The 17724-nt window shown below is 39.0% G+C and overlaps 2 protein-coding genes across 5 annotated transcripts in view; one reads left to right on the top strand and one right to left on the bottom strand.

Annotated features, from left to right (window-relative positions):
• step (cytohesin steppke) overlaps positions 1-17724 on the bottom strand; it is a 167125-nt gene that overhangs the window by 60389 nt on the left and 89012 nt on the right. The gene's annotated exons all lie outside the window — the stretch shown is intronic.
• Positions 7692-17690, top strand: LOC110839021 (alpha1,4-N-acetylgalactosaminyltransferase 1). 4 transcript variants are annotated; one of them, XM_022082797.2, is made up of 4 exons: positions 7692-8062; positions 13228-14113; positions 15567-15780; positions 16206-17690. In XM_022082797.2, exons 2-4 carry the CDS (start codon positions 13251-13253, stop codon positions 16473-16475), a joined length of 1347 nt encoding a protein of 448 aa, XP_021938489.1. In that variant the 5' UTR covers positions 7692-8062; positions 13228-13250; the 3' UTR covers positions 16476-17690. The 4 variants fall into 4 exon arrangements, with proteins under 4 accessions (XP_021938489.1, XP_021938488.1, XP_087205537.1 ...); XM_022082796.2 differs by lacking the exon at positions 7692-8062 and adding an exon at positions 10137-10330; XM_087349411.1 differs by lacking the exon at positions 7692-8062 and adding an exon at positions 10408-10426.

Raw genomic sequence — 17724 nt, 5'->3', positions numbered from 1 at the left:
AGAGTAAACATCCGTGATTGTTAACAACAACAACACAAAGGCACTTTTACGAGTCTTCACCAGCGTACGAGTAATATAACCCGTTTCAGTTGCACAGACGCACGGACTCACCACTGTGAAAATATCGAAACCTACTTAAGAAACTTTGTGTATTTAACAACAATGCAGTTTATCAGAGCATTACAACACTGTGCATTCAAGCAAGACTTTCCTGGCCCGATAGTGTAATCTTGTAGGCAATCAACCAATTCCGGTGAGATATTTTGACCACATATATAACATGCACTCGAAACTTTCGTGCAAAGCTAATCAACATGGGGACGCTCTGCGATGACGTAACATTTTCAAGTTCAATACAAAATTTATTCAATGGAAATTCATAACACTGGACGTTTTCCTCCGTGGTACATTAATCATTTGTGTCAATGTTTTATATTTTAACATTACATTTTTACGCTTTCTTCCGTACTCTATTTACAGATGGAATCTTCTGAAGAAAGTATTACATCATAAATACTCGTATCCCCGCAGAAGCGAGGTCGAATCGTAGAGACAACGCACGTATGAACTGGAGACGAGAATCATCCGATGGCCATTCTGACTTCATTTCCTCAAAATTTTCCAAAATACGAACCCCTTCTTATCAGCTTTCGCTGTTAATGTATTCGTAACTGCGTTCAAATATACAAACTCCTGCGGAAAGTGGAAGACGGAGGTGTGAGACGATGGTATTATGGCTGGAGGGTGTGTCCGACATCTGACGTCGGAAGGGTGACGGGGTTTAACTTGTCAATCCAACGGACTGGCTGGAGCTGTCGGTACCCAGGAGAAAGAGGACTCTTAAAGGACCTTGCCGGAACGAGCCAGGTGCACTGTCCACATACAAAGCAGAATGGTTTCGAACCCCGTGTCTTCAGAAACTGTTCCTGTTGGGGGTGAGTGAAAACTGTACAAACAGCATCCAGTTAATGTTAAGAGGAGTAAAGATGCTATACGAGGAGCTGAGAAATTTTACGACAAACCGTAGGCCAAAATATGGAAATAGTGGAATATGTTTAAAGTGAGAGTTCAGTGCCTTTGAATTCTTTATACTGTAAAGTCCCGCACGTTTAATTATTTAAGCCTCATCATTTACACTCACCGGTCACTCATAAAGATGAGCATTCAATAGAGGGCGAACCGGATGTAGTACGAGCTTCTGCCGCTAGGGGGTGCGGCCTACATTCATAGTGAATCAGTGTGCCAGCCGGCATCATCCAATTAGCATTTGTTTCTTAGTTACGGGCGTTTTGGTAGTGCATTACACCGACCCTCCTGCGATTTCGGAATGGCGTGTGCATCAAATTTTGCCAAAGACTCGCCAAAACGGCTACGGAAACCTATGAAATGCTAAAGCAAGCATTTGGGGAGTCCGCAATGGGTCGTGCACAAACTTTTGTGTGGCATTCACGTTTTAAAAATGGCCGAACCTCTGTCGATGATGACGAGCGTTCTGGACGACCATCTTCGAGCACAACGCCCGAAAATGTTACGAAGATCGACGTCGTACCATCAACGACTTGTGCGACATTGTTGGGATAGGCTATGGGACCTGTCAGCTGATTCTAAAGGAAGAACTCCACATGCGACGCATCCTGTCTGAGGACCAGAAGCAGAATCGACTTCTCGTTTGTCAGGAGCTCAAAGATCTTGCAAGAACCGACCCCAACTTCCTTTCTAAGCTCCGTGTGACTTCTTCCTCTTCCCAAAGATGAAAATTCAGCTAAAGGGAAGGAGATTTGAGACGATAGAAGAGATTCAGGCAGAATCGCAGATGGTGCTTGACAGGCTGACAAAGAAAGATTTCCAGGGATGCTTCCAGGCTTGGCAGCGGCGCTGGGATCGTTGTGTTCACTCCCAGGGGAACTACTTCGAGGGTGATGGATGAATTTAATACCTGAGATAAGTGTACGGGTTTTTATACGCGCAGTCTGGAAACCTTTCGATCGCACCTCGTAGGTAGATACCGACGTTTCGGAGAAACATAATGCCTCCATCCTAAAGGCACGGCGTCACAACCCAGAACAACAGCACAATTCTTACCAGCGTGACAACCTTTCTTTCGCGTACAATTTTTAGACCAATGATCATTCACTTCCCTGAGCCTTGAAGTAGGTGGAGAGCGAGCAATAAAACAGAACGCAATTTTATTATAAGGCCTTGAATCTAACCGCATTTATGCCGAATATAAATTCAAATCTCTAAACTAACGACGTCTGAACCAGCGAGTTCTTAAGAACCGGTTCAAACTGATACATAAATGCCCCAATGTGTGAGTTCTGATACTTTGATATATGCTTTTGAATGTGTTCCTTCGACGTCAGTCGAATGTTGAGTTTTTTTTACATTTTGGTCAAACAATGCAGTTGCCATCTTCAGGGTGAAGATGGCCGAAGTTTCACACTGAATTCCAACAGCAAACACTAAAGGACAAGAATTATGCCTTTGAGGTTAGATACAATGAGATGATAATGTTGCGTCATATTGTGATAAATATATATTTTTTTTAAATCTTGTCAGTCTGATCACAATAAAATTCCTATTAAACATTAAAATATTACTATAATTAACATTTAAATATTTAAAATAAATTAAAATGATGTTCTCTATCGAAATGTTCGATTTACATTAGAACATCACTTTTTACACGACATGTTTAAATTCTAAAAGAACCATCTTCAGGTGTATAAAATTATATAAACTTAAATATAATTTCTTAAATGCAACTTTTAGTCAGATATTTATCGGATATCAAATGATGATCTCTAATGTAAATCGAACATTTCGATAGAGAACATCATTTTAATATATTTTAAATATTTAAATGTTAATTATAGTAATATTTTAATATTTGATAGGAATTTTATTGTGATCAGACTGACAAGATTTAAACAAATAAAACAAAATTAAACAAATATGTTAGATACAATATAAAACGCATTTAATACAACACCTTGGACGTAAACAGCCACAGGCTTCAATAACTTCTATGTCATATCTAAGCCGCAGGTGTTCTAGAAACACTGCAAAACGAGGTATCATTTGCAAACGTGCTTCTTTCCGACATATTTAAACGGGTCACGGTCGCTGTTATCAGTAACAACTTATTTGTTTAAAGGAAAAGGATTTGGAGTTCATGCTACCATTTTCATCAACATAATCGTGACTACAATCGATCCACATAAAGTACAAACATCTTGGGAAGAATAGAAGTGTTCACTTCGTCTCTGCTTTAACGAGTGCAAGTAAGTTAAACAATCTGTCAGTTGATAACAAAGTGATTGGTAGGCTGTTAAAAGTATTTAGACCATACATAATGTCTATTTTTCTATTCATTAGTAACAAAACTTTAAATGTTTCAATTCAGGCAGAGTATGGGGAAACGTTTGTGTCTACTCGTATCGTAACGAAATGTATGAGTGTACACACTGGGTAGACTAACCATCAAATTGGAAATTAACTACCGCTTTTAACCATTAGGCCTACACACTTAAAAATCATTACAGTCCACCGACAATTTAGATAAAAACAGCATCATCTAAGAACCGAAACATGTAGTGAGAAAGTGATGTTCCAAATGTAAATCGAATGTTTCGATAAGGAGCATCACATGGTATTTTAATTATCTTAATTTTAAATTTTAAATTGTGATTAGACGGACAAGATTAATTAATTAAATATATATTTTCACAATATGACGCAACTCTATCATCTTAGCAATCCGTTTCGATTGATACAATCCATAAAGTGGATTACGATTGGCATGGATTCCTCTTCTATGATCGGATGAGACTACGTCCTTGTTGAAATGCAGCCGTTAACGGATCCACTGTCCATCCTAGAGCTCATGAGTGAATCTGGAACATCCGCTGAATTATACTGACAGGAGAAAGTCCTCGGAGAGAGAAAAATGTCTTCGTGCCACTCTGTACACCACAAATCCCCACATGGACTGCCCTGGGGGGCCTCCGCGGTGAGATGCAAGCGATTAATCGACTGTGAAATGTCGAGGCCTACGGATTCATCTTGAAAATAGCTCTTAACGCCCCAGTTTCGAAGAGAAATTCTCTTACCACAGCAGTGCACATGTTTCAGCACATGGAATGTTGTGTGTATGTTGATTAAAGTTTGTCTGTGACACAATACTAATTCTAATGCGTTCTGCAGTGGTCAGGATATCGTGTTACCTAATTTTAGAAACAAACAATCTAAAAAAAATTAAAAACACAGTTTAAGTGCCAATGTAAAACCAGTCTAGTGTTCATTGTTTAGAGTTTCTTGTGCAGTAATTTTGAGATCAGTCTCTTACTTCAATTTGTGAAACGGATTCAACCAGTTAAAATCAGTTACATAACGTTTTAAACTTGGTAATCTGCGAGCTGATTATGAGTGTCAATAAACGACACATCCTTTGGCTATTGATCTGGTGGCGGTATCTATGAGCGATCCGTGGAAATAAGTGGAACAGTGAAACTCTTTAAAACGGACATAAAACTTCATTCTCTTAATATTTCCACTTTGTAATTGCACTGCGAAAGGTTAAAAATTGGGCCCATTGGAAACCTAAATATCAAAAACTTTGGATGGGACACGTTTGTGACCTTCAGCCATGCAATTTAGTGACGGCTAATACAGTTGGCTGACCACTTAACAACGAAATTGAGGCAGAATTTTTATTTTTTTAAGTGTTAACCGGGCTAACACGATTGACACAAACGCTCCGGCCCCGCTGGTGTCCCAGTTTACAAAACACGTCTTCCTGTCAGACAACGCCGTTCTGCGGTTCAGTCGCTGAGGATAACGACATAACTGTGTGACGATTTCACCGGTATCAATTGCCAGGTGCAGGGTTCATGTTAGTAAAATGCTTGCAAGTTGAGGCAGAAGGTGCTTGAACGCTCAACTATCATTACTTGATGTTAGACGCCGAAAGGCATGGACGGCTTCGTAATCCGGAAGGTCACACAGTACATTTGAGGTACGTAAATCAATAATGAAATGATTGGATGGACATGTAACTTATGTGACGGAAACAAGAAATACATACAAAATTTCGACTGTGAAACGGCTATCAGGAAAGCCGATAAGAATGTGAGATTAATAAGTATCTTACGGGCGCAGATTACGAAGATGTGCAGTAGAAATAACTTTGATTCATCAATTAACAATTTATCTGCCTCAGATTATCTTCATCTATCAGTACTTTTACTTCCTAATATTACATTTAACCTACATAGACGTACGGAAAATACGTTGACGCTGCCATCTCGCTGGTCGTACTGCATTATTATCTTATCTTATTATCTTATCACCGCCACGGTGGTCTAGCGGTTAGAACGCTAGCCTTGTAATCCTGGGGTCTCGGGTTCGATTCCCGGCGGTGCCCGAATTTATAACTTGTGTTGGGCAAGGCCGTGGTCTAGGCAACACGGAGTTTTCCTCCGTGGCATCCCAACAATTACTCCATTCACACACAGAAGAAGGCAATGGCAAACCACTTCTGGATCATCTGCCAAGAACGTATATGAACAGGTCCCAGTCCGAGAAAAGGATGGAAGGATCCTGTTCATATGGACCTGTCGTCAGACAGAACACTAAATAAAATAAATTATCGTATCTTATTATCTTTAATTGGTCATCTGGCTGTTGATGCAACAAACTAATATTAAATAAGTGCATGTAATTGGCTAATCATCCTTATGGAAGGAACTATGCCAAGAAAACACAATTGTCAGTTTAGTTTCAAGAATGGTAACTATATGTACCACCTGCTTCAACAACCCGTGACTAATAATTTTGTACTAAAGTGTTTCATATGATTCTCACTGTAAACAATCATTATTTCTTCAAACAGCGATAAGTAGTTGAGGTTTGCATTAGTGAATATTTTGTGTTTTCTTTGTGGTACGAGCTTCGGTTTCAAAGGGTTAATCTGCTCATGCTTCATCATATCGCAACGTAATAAACTTATCTTATCGGATTTATCATAACATTCTAGCATTTCTGGTCAGTTATCATCACACACCATCAGTTGAGGATCGCCAATTGATCACGTGAATATAGATTTCACTGCCGTCAGAGCCACTGGAGTGGCATAAGGTTCTTAGTCAGGTTGAAAACCGCGATACGAAATTTATGCCCGGCAAAACTGGTTTGGATGTCACGGGTTAATCATAACCGTTTGGACCGTCGTCACTGAAATGACTGGTACATACCGGCACAGCTAACAATTATTTCTCTCTGTGACATAATCCACTTTGCATCTGAAGAAATGCTTTATTTAATTCAACAATTCACATTTTACCGTAATTTGTTGAAGCAGTACGTGACTGACTTTTTGCATAAAACACTTTCATTAGTGACAGGAATCCATTTATTACATGTTCTACCAACAGTGGTGAATTCTGGTCTGTATTATTACCCCCTCCCCCAAAGACACGTGAGTATTCACAGCCCTGATGATGGAGGCGGCAAACACCTCTGAAACGCCAGTCAAATTCTACGAGACTAAACGGCACAATTCCTCACAAACTGCCACCTTTACACTTCCTACATTCTTTCTTCAGAATAAATTTTAATATTATCCTCCCATCTACGCCAACACATTCCAAGCTGTCTCCGGATCCGCTCTGGGGTCCACCCCCCAGCCTCCTATCCAATGGGTACCGGGGTTAAAGTGTGGCAAGGATAAGGCTGATCACTCACCCCACCAAGCGCCTCCATGGCGTATAGTGAGACGACTTTCCCTGATAGCATACGAGAAAACAAAACGATAGACCAGCGAAGGTCTACGGAACACAATTCCGGTGACCACACATCCTGGCAAAACAAACCGAAAGTCTGGCCACTCTTTCCGTCGTCTGTCGCCCATCGGAGACCACACTGAGCCCGCGGAAACCATTGCCACGATTTGACAACTTCCACAACACCCTCGAGCACCAGCGTTCAACCCGGTATTCCGCTCCATCTGTTCAATCACTTATGCATAAAGCTGTACCTGCCTAACGCCACGTTTTTGCAGACTCCCTCTCACTAATTTGTTTGAAAAACATCTGACTTCGCAAATATTTCCAATATTCATTAATCGTACAACTTTCGTTCAATGCATTATTCTCTTATAAACCACTTCATCGTCACGAACAAGCTATTTCCTACTCAAAAAAACTGTCCCTTCCACTCTCCCATCGACTATGTACTATAATTAAAAGACTTTTTTTTATAAATGTCGCATTTATTATAAACTTATAATATCGATGATTTCTCGCACCGGTTAAAGAAATCTTCACGTGGCACACAGGGGACGCGGCCCCCACAGTGAGAAACACTGACGCAGAGCACAAAATTATTCATGAAATTATTTCTTCCATACGCACAAGTTAGCAGGGATCATAACCGGTTTCATGATAAAAAAATATATCAGTGTCCACCAGCTGTTTCCTGCGTGGCAACAATTTTAATTCATAGAACTGCCGCTATGCGGCGCCACAGGGAAAAAGTATTCAACGAAAATAATATTCACACGACTTACAACAAGCGATTTCGTGTTATTATCTGATTTAATTTATGTAAAACCGGAGAAGACGAGGTATTTTCGTTAATAACTTTAATACAATCAGAAAATAAGTTCGACTTGTGGTTTTGACAGTGGTGAGGATTTTAAAGTTGACTCTCACTGAGAGGGAACGACGCACACCACAGCATCGACTCGTTATCAGAGCCGTGATGTCTGGACTAAAACGCGATTGGTATGACCACAGATTAGAGAGACCATCGGTGGGCTACAGCAGAGCAAAGCCTGTGGAATCCATCGTCTAAAGCTAAAAAATCTTGTACGTATGAGATAAGAAATTTATAATAAGAGACTTTATTATCATTCAATGCGAGATAAAGAAGCCATAACGAGAACCTCGTCAATAATTCATATGCCAACGACGTTCAATTGCAATTCTGCTTGTGTATGGAATGTCAGTTACTACTTCCAAGAAACTTTCAAGAAACACGTACTACATTCGCTGGATATAAGGTATGTTCAACATACTAACATCCCTCCGCTTTTAATGAGCTCTTTGTGCCATCAAATTGTCAGTCAAGTTCCTCATACATTTCGTCACATCTGTAAGTGTAAAACATTCAAATTCAAACACTCTTAAGTGAGAGATAGATTTCCTATTGCGGTATACGAGCTTGGATCTTCTGTATCCTACACGAACGTCTTAAACACTTATTCAAGTCAACTCTGCCCTTTATAGAACGACCTTCAGAACAATTTTAATTACTTCGTTAACAAGAAGGCGTAATTAAAACTCAATAAAGCTTGAGTTCCACAAATACATTCACAAATAATCTGTCTTTCATATCAGGAGAACGCGACAAGAAATGTAGGTGTCCCAAAAATATGTATACAATAATAACTGTGTTATACATCTTTTTGGAACATCCTGTTATTCGATGTTGTTCTTATTCATTGGTTTCAAATATGCCCTGTTGAAGAAATGTACAGCAAACCCTCATCCAAATGCAGAGATCTTTCAACCCCTTTTCGTCTCTCAAACTCTGTAATGAATCAAAGAAAAACTTTGAGGTTATGACATCAAATTAGAAATATTCTATATCAGTTGTGCGACGCACTAGGAGTTGGCCTAACATCCCGTTTATGTTTTACTGATGCTTCTATCCGATTTATTTTTTTTCAAACAGTTTCTTCACAAACAAATACCATTACATAAAAATAATTTTATACACTTTAAATTTTCAAGGTCGCGTTCCCGTATCCCCATTAATCCCATACAAAATTAAGTTCGTTCAACACGGATTCACCGAACGGAAGATGACATGCTTATTTCGCAATCACGTGACGACCCTTTGATGCTAGTGAGCCTTCGTGAGCTTAATAGAATTAGGCTCAGAGCGGAAGCGAAGTCCAGGACCGACCTCGAACTACTTCCCGTGCTCTGGGTTAAAAACACATTCGTTGCTACACCGAAATATGAACGCGATCCCTATCGCTAACTGCAACAATTTCTGTTGGGAATTTCCGAAAAGGAAGTTGTAAGGAGGGGGCCGGAAGCGAATGATGACACTGTGATTGTGGATGTTTGCAGTCTGTCCACACTTTATTTAATCCTAACTTACAGATTATCGTATCCTTCCGCATTGCATTAAGGTTATTCGTCCTCCAAGTACAGAAGTACTCACCAAATTATTTTCACGATAAACGTGTAGTCAGAGCCAATTTGGAAAATTGGTTGATGATCATTTGCTGTTAAGGGTTTTTGGACCTAGGATAATAATATTTAGGGCTGTGCGTTTCCTTCATTAGATTTTCCCGTCATAAATTACGGGCAATTTACTGGAACAGAGTACGATGTTCAAAACATAACTGAAACATTACAATATAAGATTACTAATCTGGAGTCTTCAACAAATAATCTATTATTTGGGTGATCGTGGAGGATGGTATTAGCGGAAGATTACCATACCTGGGGTAAGGAAGAAATTGTAAAAAAAAAATGTTAATGAGATGATAAAGTTGCGTCATATTGTGATAAATATATATTTGTTTAAATCTTGTCAGTCTGATCACAATAAAATTCCTATTGAATATTAAAATATTACTATAATTAACATTTAAATATTTAAATGTTAATTATAATAATATTTTAATATTTAAATGTTAATTATAGTAATATTTTAATATTTAATAGGAATTTTATTGTGATCAGACTGACAAGATTTAAACAAATAAAAAAATGTTAATTTAAAAACATGAACGGAATAGACCGCTTCGGATATCTATGAGGATAGGATAATATTAAAATAAATCTTTAAGAAACATGATGTTAGGATGTAGACTGGATTGATCTTGCTTAGGCTAGGTCCCAGTGGCGGTCTATCGTGAATCCGAAAACATGTCTTTGGTAGTAATTACTTGACTGAGCGACTATCCGTTTCACGGAGCAAATTCAAGACTTAAAATATCTCAGCAGGCAGCTTCAGGCCCGCGAGCCATAATTTGCAAACCCGCCGTCTTGGAGGGGGGGGGGGGCATAGACTACAACGGATATTAAGGAAACCACGACTGCTATAAGTTACGACATTTCTCAAGCTGTTCACGGGGAAAACTTTCCTTGTGCGAGCGGCTCCAGTGAATGGTTTATCACGACAGTAGAGTAGTGACACTCCAACTATCACTTGGGAAAGACGTCTAGTTCTGCGCACAAATGGCTGCCTCGCGTAAACACGACACCGTGAATGTACTGTATATAAAAGAAATTAAGTGAACTTTAAAAAGGTAATTCTGATATCTCATCTTCTTTTGTCAGTTTCGCACTGCACAGCTGAAGCATTATTATAATAAGAACTCTGAAGGAGGGTGTTTGCCAAACTGGTACGTGTTTACAATTTGTTTTAGTCAGAATAATTTACGCCGATAACTGAAGCAGCACGGTCTAAAATCCGCACTGATTTGTACAGTTTAGATACTGGGTTCGAATTTCGCTTTGGACATACAGTTTTGCCAGGAGTTTTCTGTGTTGTATGCAGATAAGAAGACTTACAAGCCAACGACATGTCGGAATGTCTAACGCATTCATTTTTTTTCAGTTTCACTGTTTACGTCAAAAATTAAAAAAAATCCGTCATTAGACTCTGATTCAATAATGGATTATATACAATATACTGATTATAATGCTGTCTTTTAGACCTGACATTTAAAAAAAGTAGGAGTCAGATTTATATGGTCAGTGTGTCTCTGTGAGCCTTCGTTTGACGTGCTGAAAATAACGGGAATTTTTGGGTGTTTTATACAAATACATTTATAGTTTAGATGCGTCATGTTTGTGTTTTCAATTCATACATATATTTATTCTTCAAGTCTATACACAAACTATATTAATATTGATGTTAAAAATTAAAATTGATATAAATATTTCGCTCTATTCATCGTTTCCTCGATGTTACAATTTGCGCTATATATTACAACATGTTTCGATGTCTCAGCATCGTCTTCAGGTTTTATTTTTAAAACTATTCAATTTTTTTTTAATGCACGCTTTTCAGTATTTGTAGATTGTAGGTTTATAGTGAACTTTTATAACAATATCCAAACTCATTTACATATAAATAATATTAATAATGTTAATTATATTGTTGATAATTTCACAGAAATAATGAACAAATAACATAATACGCCACATAATATGCAAAAGAATCAGAAAAAAAAAGGAACATCCCCAACTACAACCTACAATCTACAAATACTGAAAAGCGTGCATTAAAAAAAATATTGAATAGTTTTAAAAATAAAACCTGAAGATGAAGCTGAGACATCGAAACATATTGTAATATATAGCGCAAATTGTAACATCGAGGAAACGATGAATAGCGCGAAATATTTATATCAATTTTAATTTTTAACATCAATATTAATATAGTTTGTGTATAGACTTGAAGAATAAATATATGTACAAATACATTACTTCCAAACATTTTACGTGTAATCAGATTTTTCCATACATTAATTTCTAATTAATATATTTTTTTTAAAAAATTTAAAATCGTAGTCACTCACAGTTTTTATGTTCGCATATCAATTCAAAATTCATGTATTTCGGTTCATGATCTTATGAACTTAATAAATCTGTTGCGTGGAAGTTCCTCTCAGAACGTTACTTAAAGTTTTTGGATCATACAAAAAATACATTGGCTCAGTAAGCATACTAACCTACTAATAATTTATTTTCATTTTGTTGTATTAACTTTTACATCGAGAGCAAACGAGACATTACAAAGTATGTCAGTACCATTGTCCGACAGTTCGTTTTTCTTACCGTACGATTAAACTGCATTGAAAGTTGTTCCCTTCACCCTGAACGAGGCCTTCTGGTGATATCTTTTCTAGATCAACGCCACAAATATCACATTTTTCCTGGGTTTACTTTCATTAGATTATATAAGAAACAAGAAATTGCTTGCAAAAGAGTGAATACATGTCAGAAGGGCGTGATGAAGGGAAACTTGACGGGAGAGCACACTGTCGCCATGGGAGGATAATATTAAAACGGATCTCATGGCAACGGTTGTGGACTGTATTCATATTACTCAGGATAGCGTCCAGTGGCGGGCTGTTGTGAACACTGCGATGAACATTCGAGCTCAATAAAATATGGGTATATCTTCAAAACTTCAGCAACAATTTGCTTGAGGAAAACTCTGGTGAATGAAGTTCGATTTTTTTTCCGTGTCTATCCTAGGCCAAAACATAACGAACTTGGTTTACTGATATACATGCAAACTTAGATATACAATACCAAGCTTGATCGAAATTCGTCACGTAATTTAAGGACGGTTACTTGCGAACGCATGTACATGTGACGAAATTAACACCTGGAATTCTAAATGTTATTTCTGCAAGGTGTGAAGTTGCGCGAAGTGATGTATTATTGCTATTCTCACAACCAGCTGATAAGTTTACTCGTTTAACATGCTGACACAAAAGATAAGGAAAAAACAGATTATCCACGCTTGTGGCTTATGTAATAAATGTGGGTTCTTGTAGACTGCAGAGTAAAAAATGCATTCGTTCGAATATTTTCCAACACACAGGCCATTCAGAATGAACTGTTTCGTGATTTTCTTTCAAACATCCCAGGTGAATGTGCTGACATTTTACAATAAAGAATTTATATTTTTTTTTTAGGATTCTGAAAAAATTATTCTGTGGCCATTTAAACGACGTTGTTTAAGCTACGGGTTTTACGTGGCGTCGAATCACATCAAAAGACAACCACAAACCAAACACAACTTAACAATATATTCATCAACATCAGTATCATTTAAAATCGTTCGTTCTGAACTTTGATCATAGTCTGAATTATAAAATTGCGTTTCAAAATCTGATTCAGGTCCGCCAGACGGTCCAAGAGATTGGTTTTCTGTCCTCTTCTCCCCCCTTACCTGATGACAAAATCACCACTTAACCACCTTCTCTAATTTATTTTACAGATTTCGTATTATAATAAAATATCAATGACGTAATTTCTCTCGTATTTTCAAACGCATTCTATCGTTCAATTTCACTTCATCTTTAATATTTTCTTTACATATCCTATCCGCACTAGTCCCACAACCAATTCCGTGAAACAATCGCAAATCAACTTATCGCTTTGACAAATACATTTTCTGTTCCAGGTCAAAGCTGGAGCGATTCGGATATGGGCAAACTGTCTGCACTGGCTGTGATAACATTAATGTCACTCTTCATGTTTTTGTGGTATCAAGAATATATTCAGAGTGTATGTGTCAGTACGATGCTATGTAGCGGATATACCCAAGCCGATGAGATTGGGATACTTCACACACAAGACACAAACATACATCACCTCAACAATTCTGGGACAATCTTCCAAAATAAATCCATACAGCATTTGGACAACACATCGAAAACAGTGCCAGATAATGTAAATACTAAAGAACACGTAAGTGAAAACTATATTCAGACCAGGATAATACCACGCAGTGAAACAAATACAAGTGGAGGAATGTTAAAAAGGATTCGGCCTGAAGAGGACCCAAATAAAATACAGGACCTCTTTAAAGCCACACACAGACCCAGTCCCGTGAGAAATATCACCGTCCCAAAAATGACCTCTATCGAAATTGAACCTACTGCCGGAGACAAACACATTATTTTCATCGAAACGCGGTGTTTATTAGACGAGTCACAAAGTCGTAGTGACCCGGGTCTTTCGTTACATAAACGACAAGCTTGCGTCATAGAATCAGCTGCTAAGATGAACCCTGATTATAAAGTGTATCTCTTGTATTCCTGTCCGATAAGTGGGAGACTCGATGATTCAAGCGAATACGTTAAAACAATTTTTACATACCCTAACGTGAAACTATGGAAACTTAACATAGCAAGACATTTCTCGGAAACGCCTCTGGAGAAATGGGACTTCCGGGCAGCGATTAAGTCATCAGAGTGGCCAAACGAACACTCCAGTGACGTGCTTCGGTTCCTGACACTCTGGAAATATGGAGGCACTTATCTTGACCTGGACGTCGTCATTCTCAAGTACGTACCAACATATCCAGGCGGTTTACGTCTGTTAAATTGAAATCAGTGTAATAAAAATAAGTACTGTTCTGTGGCATCTCCACAAAAGAAACGGGTTCACTTTTTAACCGGGATCACACAAATTATATTTCATTGTCATATTACAGTTTTCCGAGAGAAAAGTCTTAACAGTCTGCATCCCTTCTCCAAATCTTCCATCCGTCATGCAACAATTTCAGTAAAGAACACACACACTTCACCCGTATGAAATTCAGGCTTACGTTGGAGAGCTGTGTAATGATAAATGTAGTGTAATACAGGTAGCCCTCGATTTGCGCCGATTCAGAATAACGCCGATTTTGAAACCACCAAGTCAAAAATGAAAAAAAAAATACTATTATTTATAATGTTTTACAATGTTTCTCGTACTGTTTCTTATATTAAATCGTAATTCTTACATCGATGAGCCGGGATAGCTCAGTCAGTATAGTGACTAGCTACAGGCTGGACGACCGGGGTTCGATCCCCGACGGGGGCAGAGGATTTTTCCTCTAGCCTCTGCGTCCAGACCGGCTCTGGGGCCCACCCAGCCTCCTATCCAATGGGTACCGGGGTCCTTTCCCGGGGGTAAAGCCGGCCGGGGCGTGATGCCGACCACTCACCCCCATCTAGTGCCGAGGTCAAGGAAGGTAGGAGCTATACCTCCTCTCACCCCAAACGCCTACATGGCGTATAGTGGGACAAACTTTACTTTACTAATTCTTACATCGCTGATTTTGAAGAAAAATTATAAATACTGTCATCTCTGCAATTACGTATGTTTCATTAACGCGAATTTGCTCCAATGAGATCGATCAATCAATCGGTAAAAGCTGTTTTTGAAATGCAAACTTTTGCATATGCGAGTTTCCTCTTGTGCTACAGCGAAGAGAAGTGTTATGGCGTCCATGAGGCCTTATCGTGAAATTTTGAAAGAAAGAAAGAAGAAATCACATCAGTCCACACTATATACCTTCTTTAAAAATCATGACGATCCTCAACCAGGGACTTCGTCAGAGAACTAACTCCGCTTCATCACGCCCTCGCCGATTGTAAGTGTATAAAATATATTTATTAAATTCCAATTATTTTATTTACTTTATTTCAGAGCTTTAAATGTAATCCCATTATATTACTCATCAATGTTTGGGTGCTGGGAACGCATGTCATTGACTTAACATTGATTTACGTTATAAAATCGTTCCAATTTACGCCGGTTCGTCCAGGAACGCAAACCCGGCGTAAATCGAAGGCTACCTGTATTAACATTAACAGTAGCATAACGTCTCGGCCAAGTGATTAACACTACCGGTAACCCTGCTTTGTGTTCGGAAGGTCCCATGTTGAAATCTCGGCCCTGAGATTGGCGGTTTCTCGCAGTGTCTCGACCCCCACGGCTAAGGCTTACTAACGCGTAGTTTGATTAAAACAGGTCGCTGGATAAACTGGGCACCGACTACGTAGGCGTGGAATCACAGGACTCGATAGCAAGCTGTGTCCTGAGTTTTGCATCCAGCGGTATCGGACACGCAGTAGCAGAGAGATGCGTGGATGAGCTTCTGACGAACTTCAGGGGAAACATCTGGACCCACAACGGCCCTGGGCTCATCACCAGAGTGCTCTTGAAGATGTGTCACAGTCAAATCGTAAGTCGGCGGTCATTAAACGAACTGTTCACAATTTCAGATATATTTGCGTGTGTACCGACATCCATTGAACTTTCACATTATATTTTACCTGTAAGAAACTTTAACACAACATTAAAAAAAAAATATTATCTAGCCACTTGAATCCAGTCGTTATCTTCGCATCGTTTATTTAAGATGGATTTCTGCGTACAAATTTATTTCTGACTTTCCGACTAAAATGTTGTGCGCATTAATTTCAGAGCGTGATAAGATACATATTCCGGCAAGCCTTTTCACTGATTAGATAAACGTATTAATTATCAGTTTAGTGCACTCCTTACCACATTCATCCCAACTTGAGACAGTCTGTGTTTTTGAAGCATGAGTAACTTACAGTTACTTCGTAAGTAAAAATTTACTGAAGTTATTACATATTTTTTCAGGTTCCACAGCTGTCTACCAGTAGGTGTAAAGGATTCAGGATTCTGTCCGATAAGGAATTTTTCCCAATTCCGTATCAGAATTGGGAGCTATTCTTCAACAGCTCTGCAAGTGATGAAACTATGGAAATAATAAAGGACAGTTTCGGTGTTCATGTATGGAACAAGTTGAGTAAAAACAGTGAAATTATTGTTGGGTCAAATCAACCCTACAGCCTCATGGCTGCCAGGGCATGTCCACGAATGTATTCCGTAGCTGGTCATGACTTCTGACCTCATGGCTCGAGCATCAAATACTACAGACTGACCACAAACGAAATTTTAAAGGACGTATTACTTTTTATTCAGGCCACACATTGGAAAATGAATTTCCCGTGACGGTGGCCCAGCATTCACGTTTTTGTTCATAAGTGTTCGACGTGGAATCCACAGCGTATCTACACCGATACTCATCACAGCATCACGGATTCTTTCTCGCAATTCTGGACCTTCGTCAAGGACAGAATTTTTAGGATTTCAGATTATCACGGCGGTGAGTCTGAAGATGGCGATCGCCCTGATGATGGAGGCAGCAAAGACCTCTGAAACGTCGGTAAACTCTACCAGACTACACGGCGCAACAATCTAGAAGATAGCCAGCAATCTTCAGATAAAATCTGTGTAACTCCGATGCTGCATTTCTTAAGGGAACAGCAGAACATACGACGAGACTGCATTCGGATGGGACGCGTGCCACATCGCCGTGGACACTACGACGAGCGTCTGTAAACAAAAACTTAAATGTCGAGGCACTTTGAGGCGCAAACCGTTTTCCACTGTCGGTATATAACTCGAATAAAAAACTGATATGCATTTTAAATTTTACTTTAAATTGTTGTCAGTCTGTATAACCAAGGGAAGTGTTGTGAAGTGTAACAGCAAGAATTAAGGACACGAACAGAAGGACGGTATGAGAAAAGCTGTGACACCGTGTTAATTAATTAGGCAACGAAAATGTTGCTTTTACAGACCAAGCTATGAGGAGCTGCAGATATTTTAAAATTGAACATAATTTCATAAGAAGCCAATGATTTCCTGTCAGCCGCCTCTTATCCAACGACGTGAGGAAATATATTCCGGATGAAAAAGCTTAGCGCCGAGGTTAAAAACTAGAACTTTACTTCAGCTCGCTTGTCATGACGTGTTGCTTATTTCAGCACAACCTAACACTTCAGGGACAACTTAACACTTTTATCACCACTGACAAAGGTCTCAGGGGTGTACATGGCAGTGGTACACTCACAGTAAATTATCAGTCAGTGATAACCGTATCAGTAAATCCCCGCATGCAAGTTACACCCAGTTTCCTGCTATTTAAACCTGTAAGTGGTTAGCGTGCTCGCCACTGGACCTAAGGTTCGCGGGTTCAAACCCGGCCGAGGTCGATGGATTTTTAAGGGTGATAAACTTCCTTCGGAGGGAAAGTAAAACCGGTGGTCTCATATCGTAGATTTATTTATTTATTTAGTGTTCTGTCTGACGA

This window comes from Zootermopsis nevadensis, unplaced genomic scaffold (assembly GCF_977971745.1).
Source record: "Zootermopsis nevadensis isolate Lab colony 2312 unplaced genomic scaffold, Znev_1.0 Znev_ptg000016l, whole genome shotgun sequence".
NCBI classification, from domain to species: domain Eukaryota; kingdom Metazoa; phylum Arthropoda; class Insecta; order Blattodea; family Termopsidae; genus Zootermopsis; species Zootermopsis nevadensis.
The sequence above is the reverse complement of the archived record's forward strand: the minus strand, read 5'-3'. Positions and strand labels throughout refer to the sequence as shown.

What these genes read in the sequence shown, in the direction of transcription:
- LOC110839021 (XM_022082797.2), top strand. Translation starts at nt 13,251, where the DNA reads ATGGGCAAACTGTCTGCACTGGCTGTGATAACATTAATGTCACTCTTC. An exon ending in CTGGACGTCGTCATTCTCAA is followed by an intron (nt 14,114 to 15,566) that starts GTACGTACCAAC and finishes TGATTAAAACAG; the next exon opens with GTCGCTGGATAAACTGGGCA. An exon ending in AGATGTGTCACAGTCAAATC is followed by an intron (nt 15,781 to 16,205) that starts GTAAGTCGGCGG and finishes ATATTTTTTCAG; the next exon opens with GTTCCACAGCTGTCTACCAG.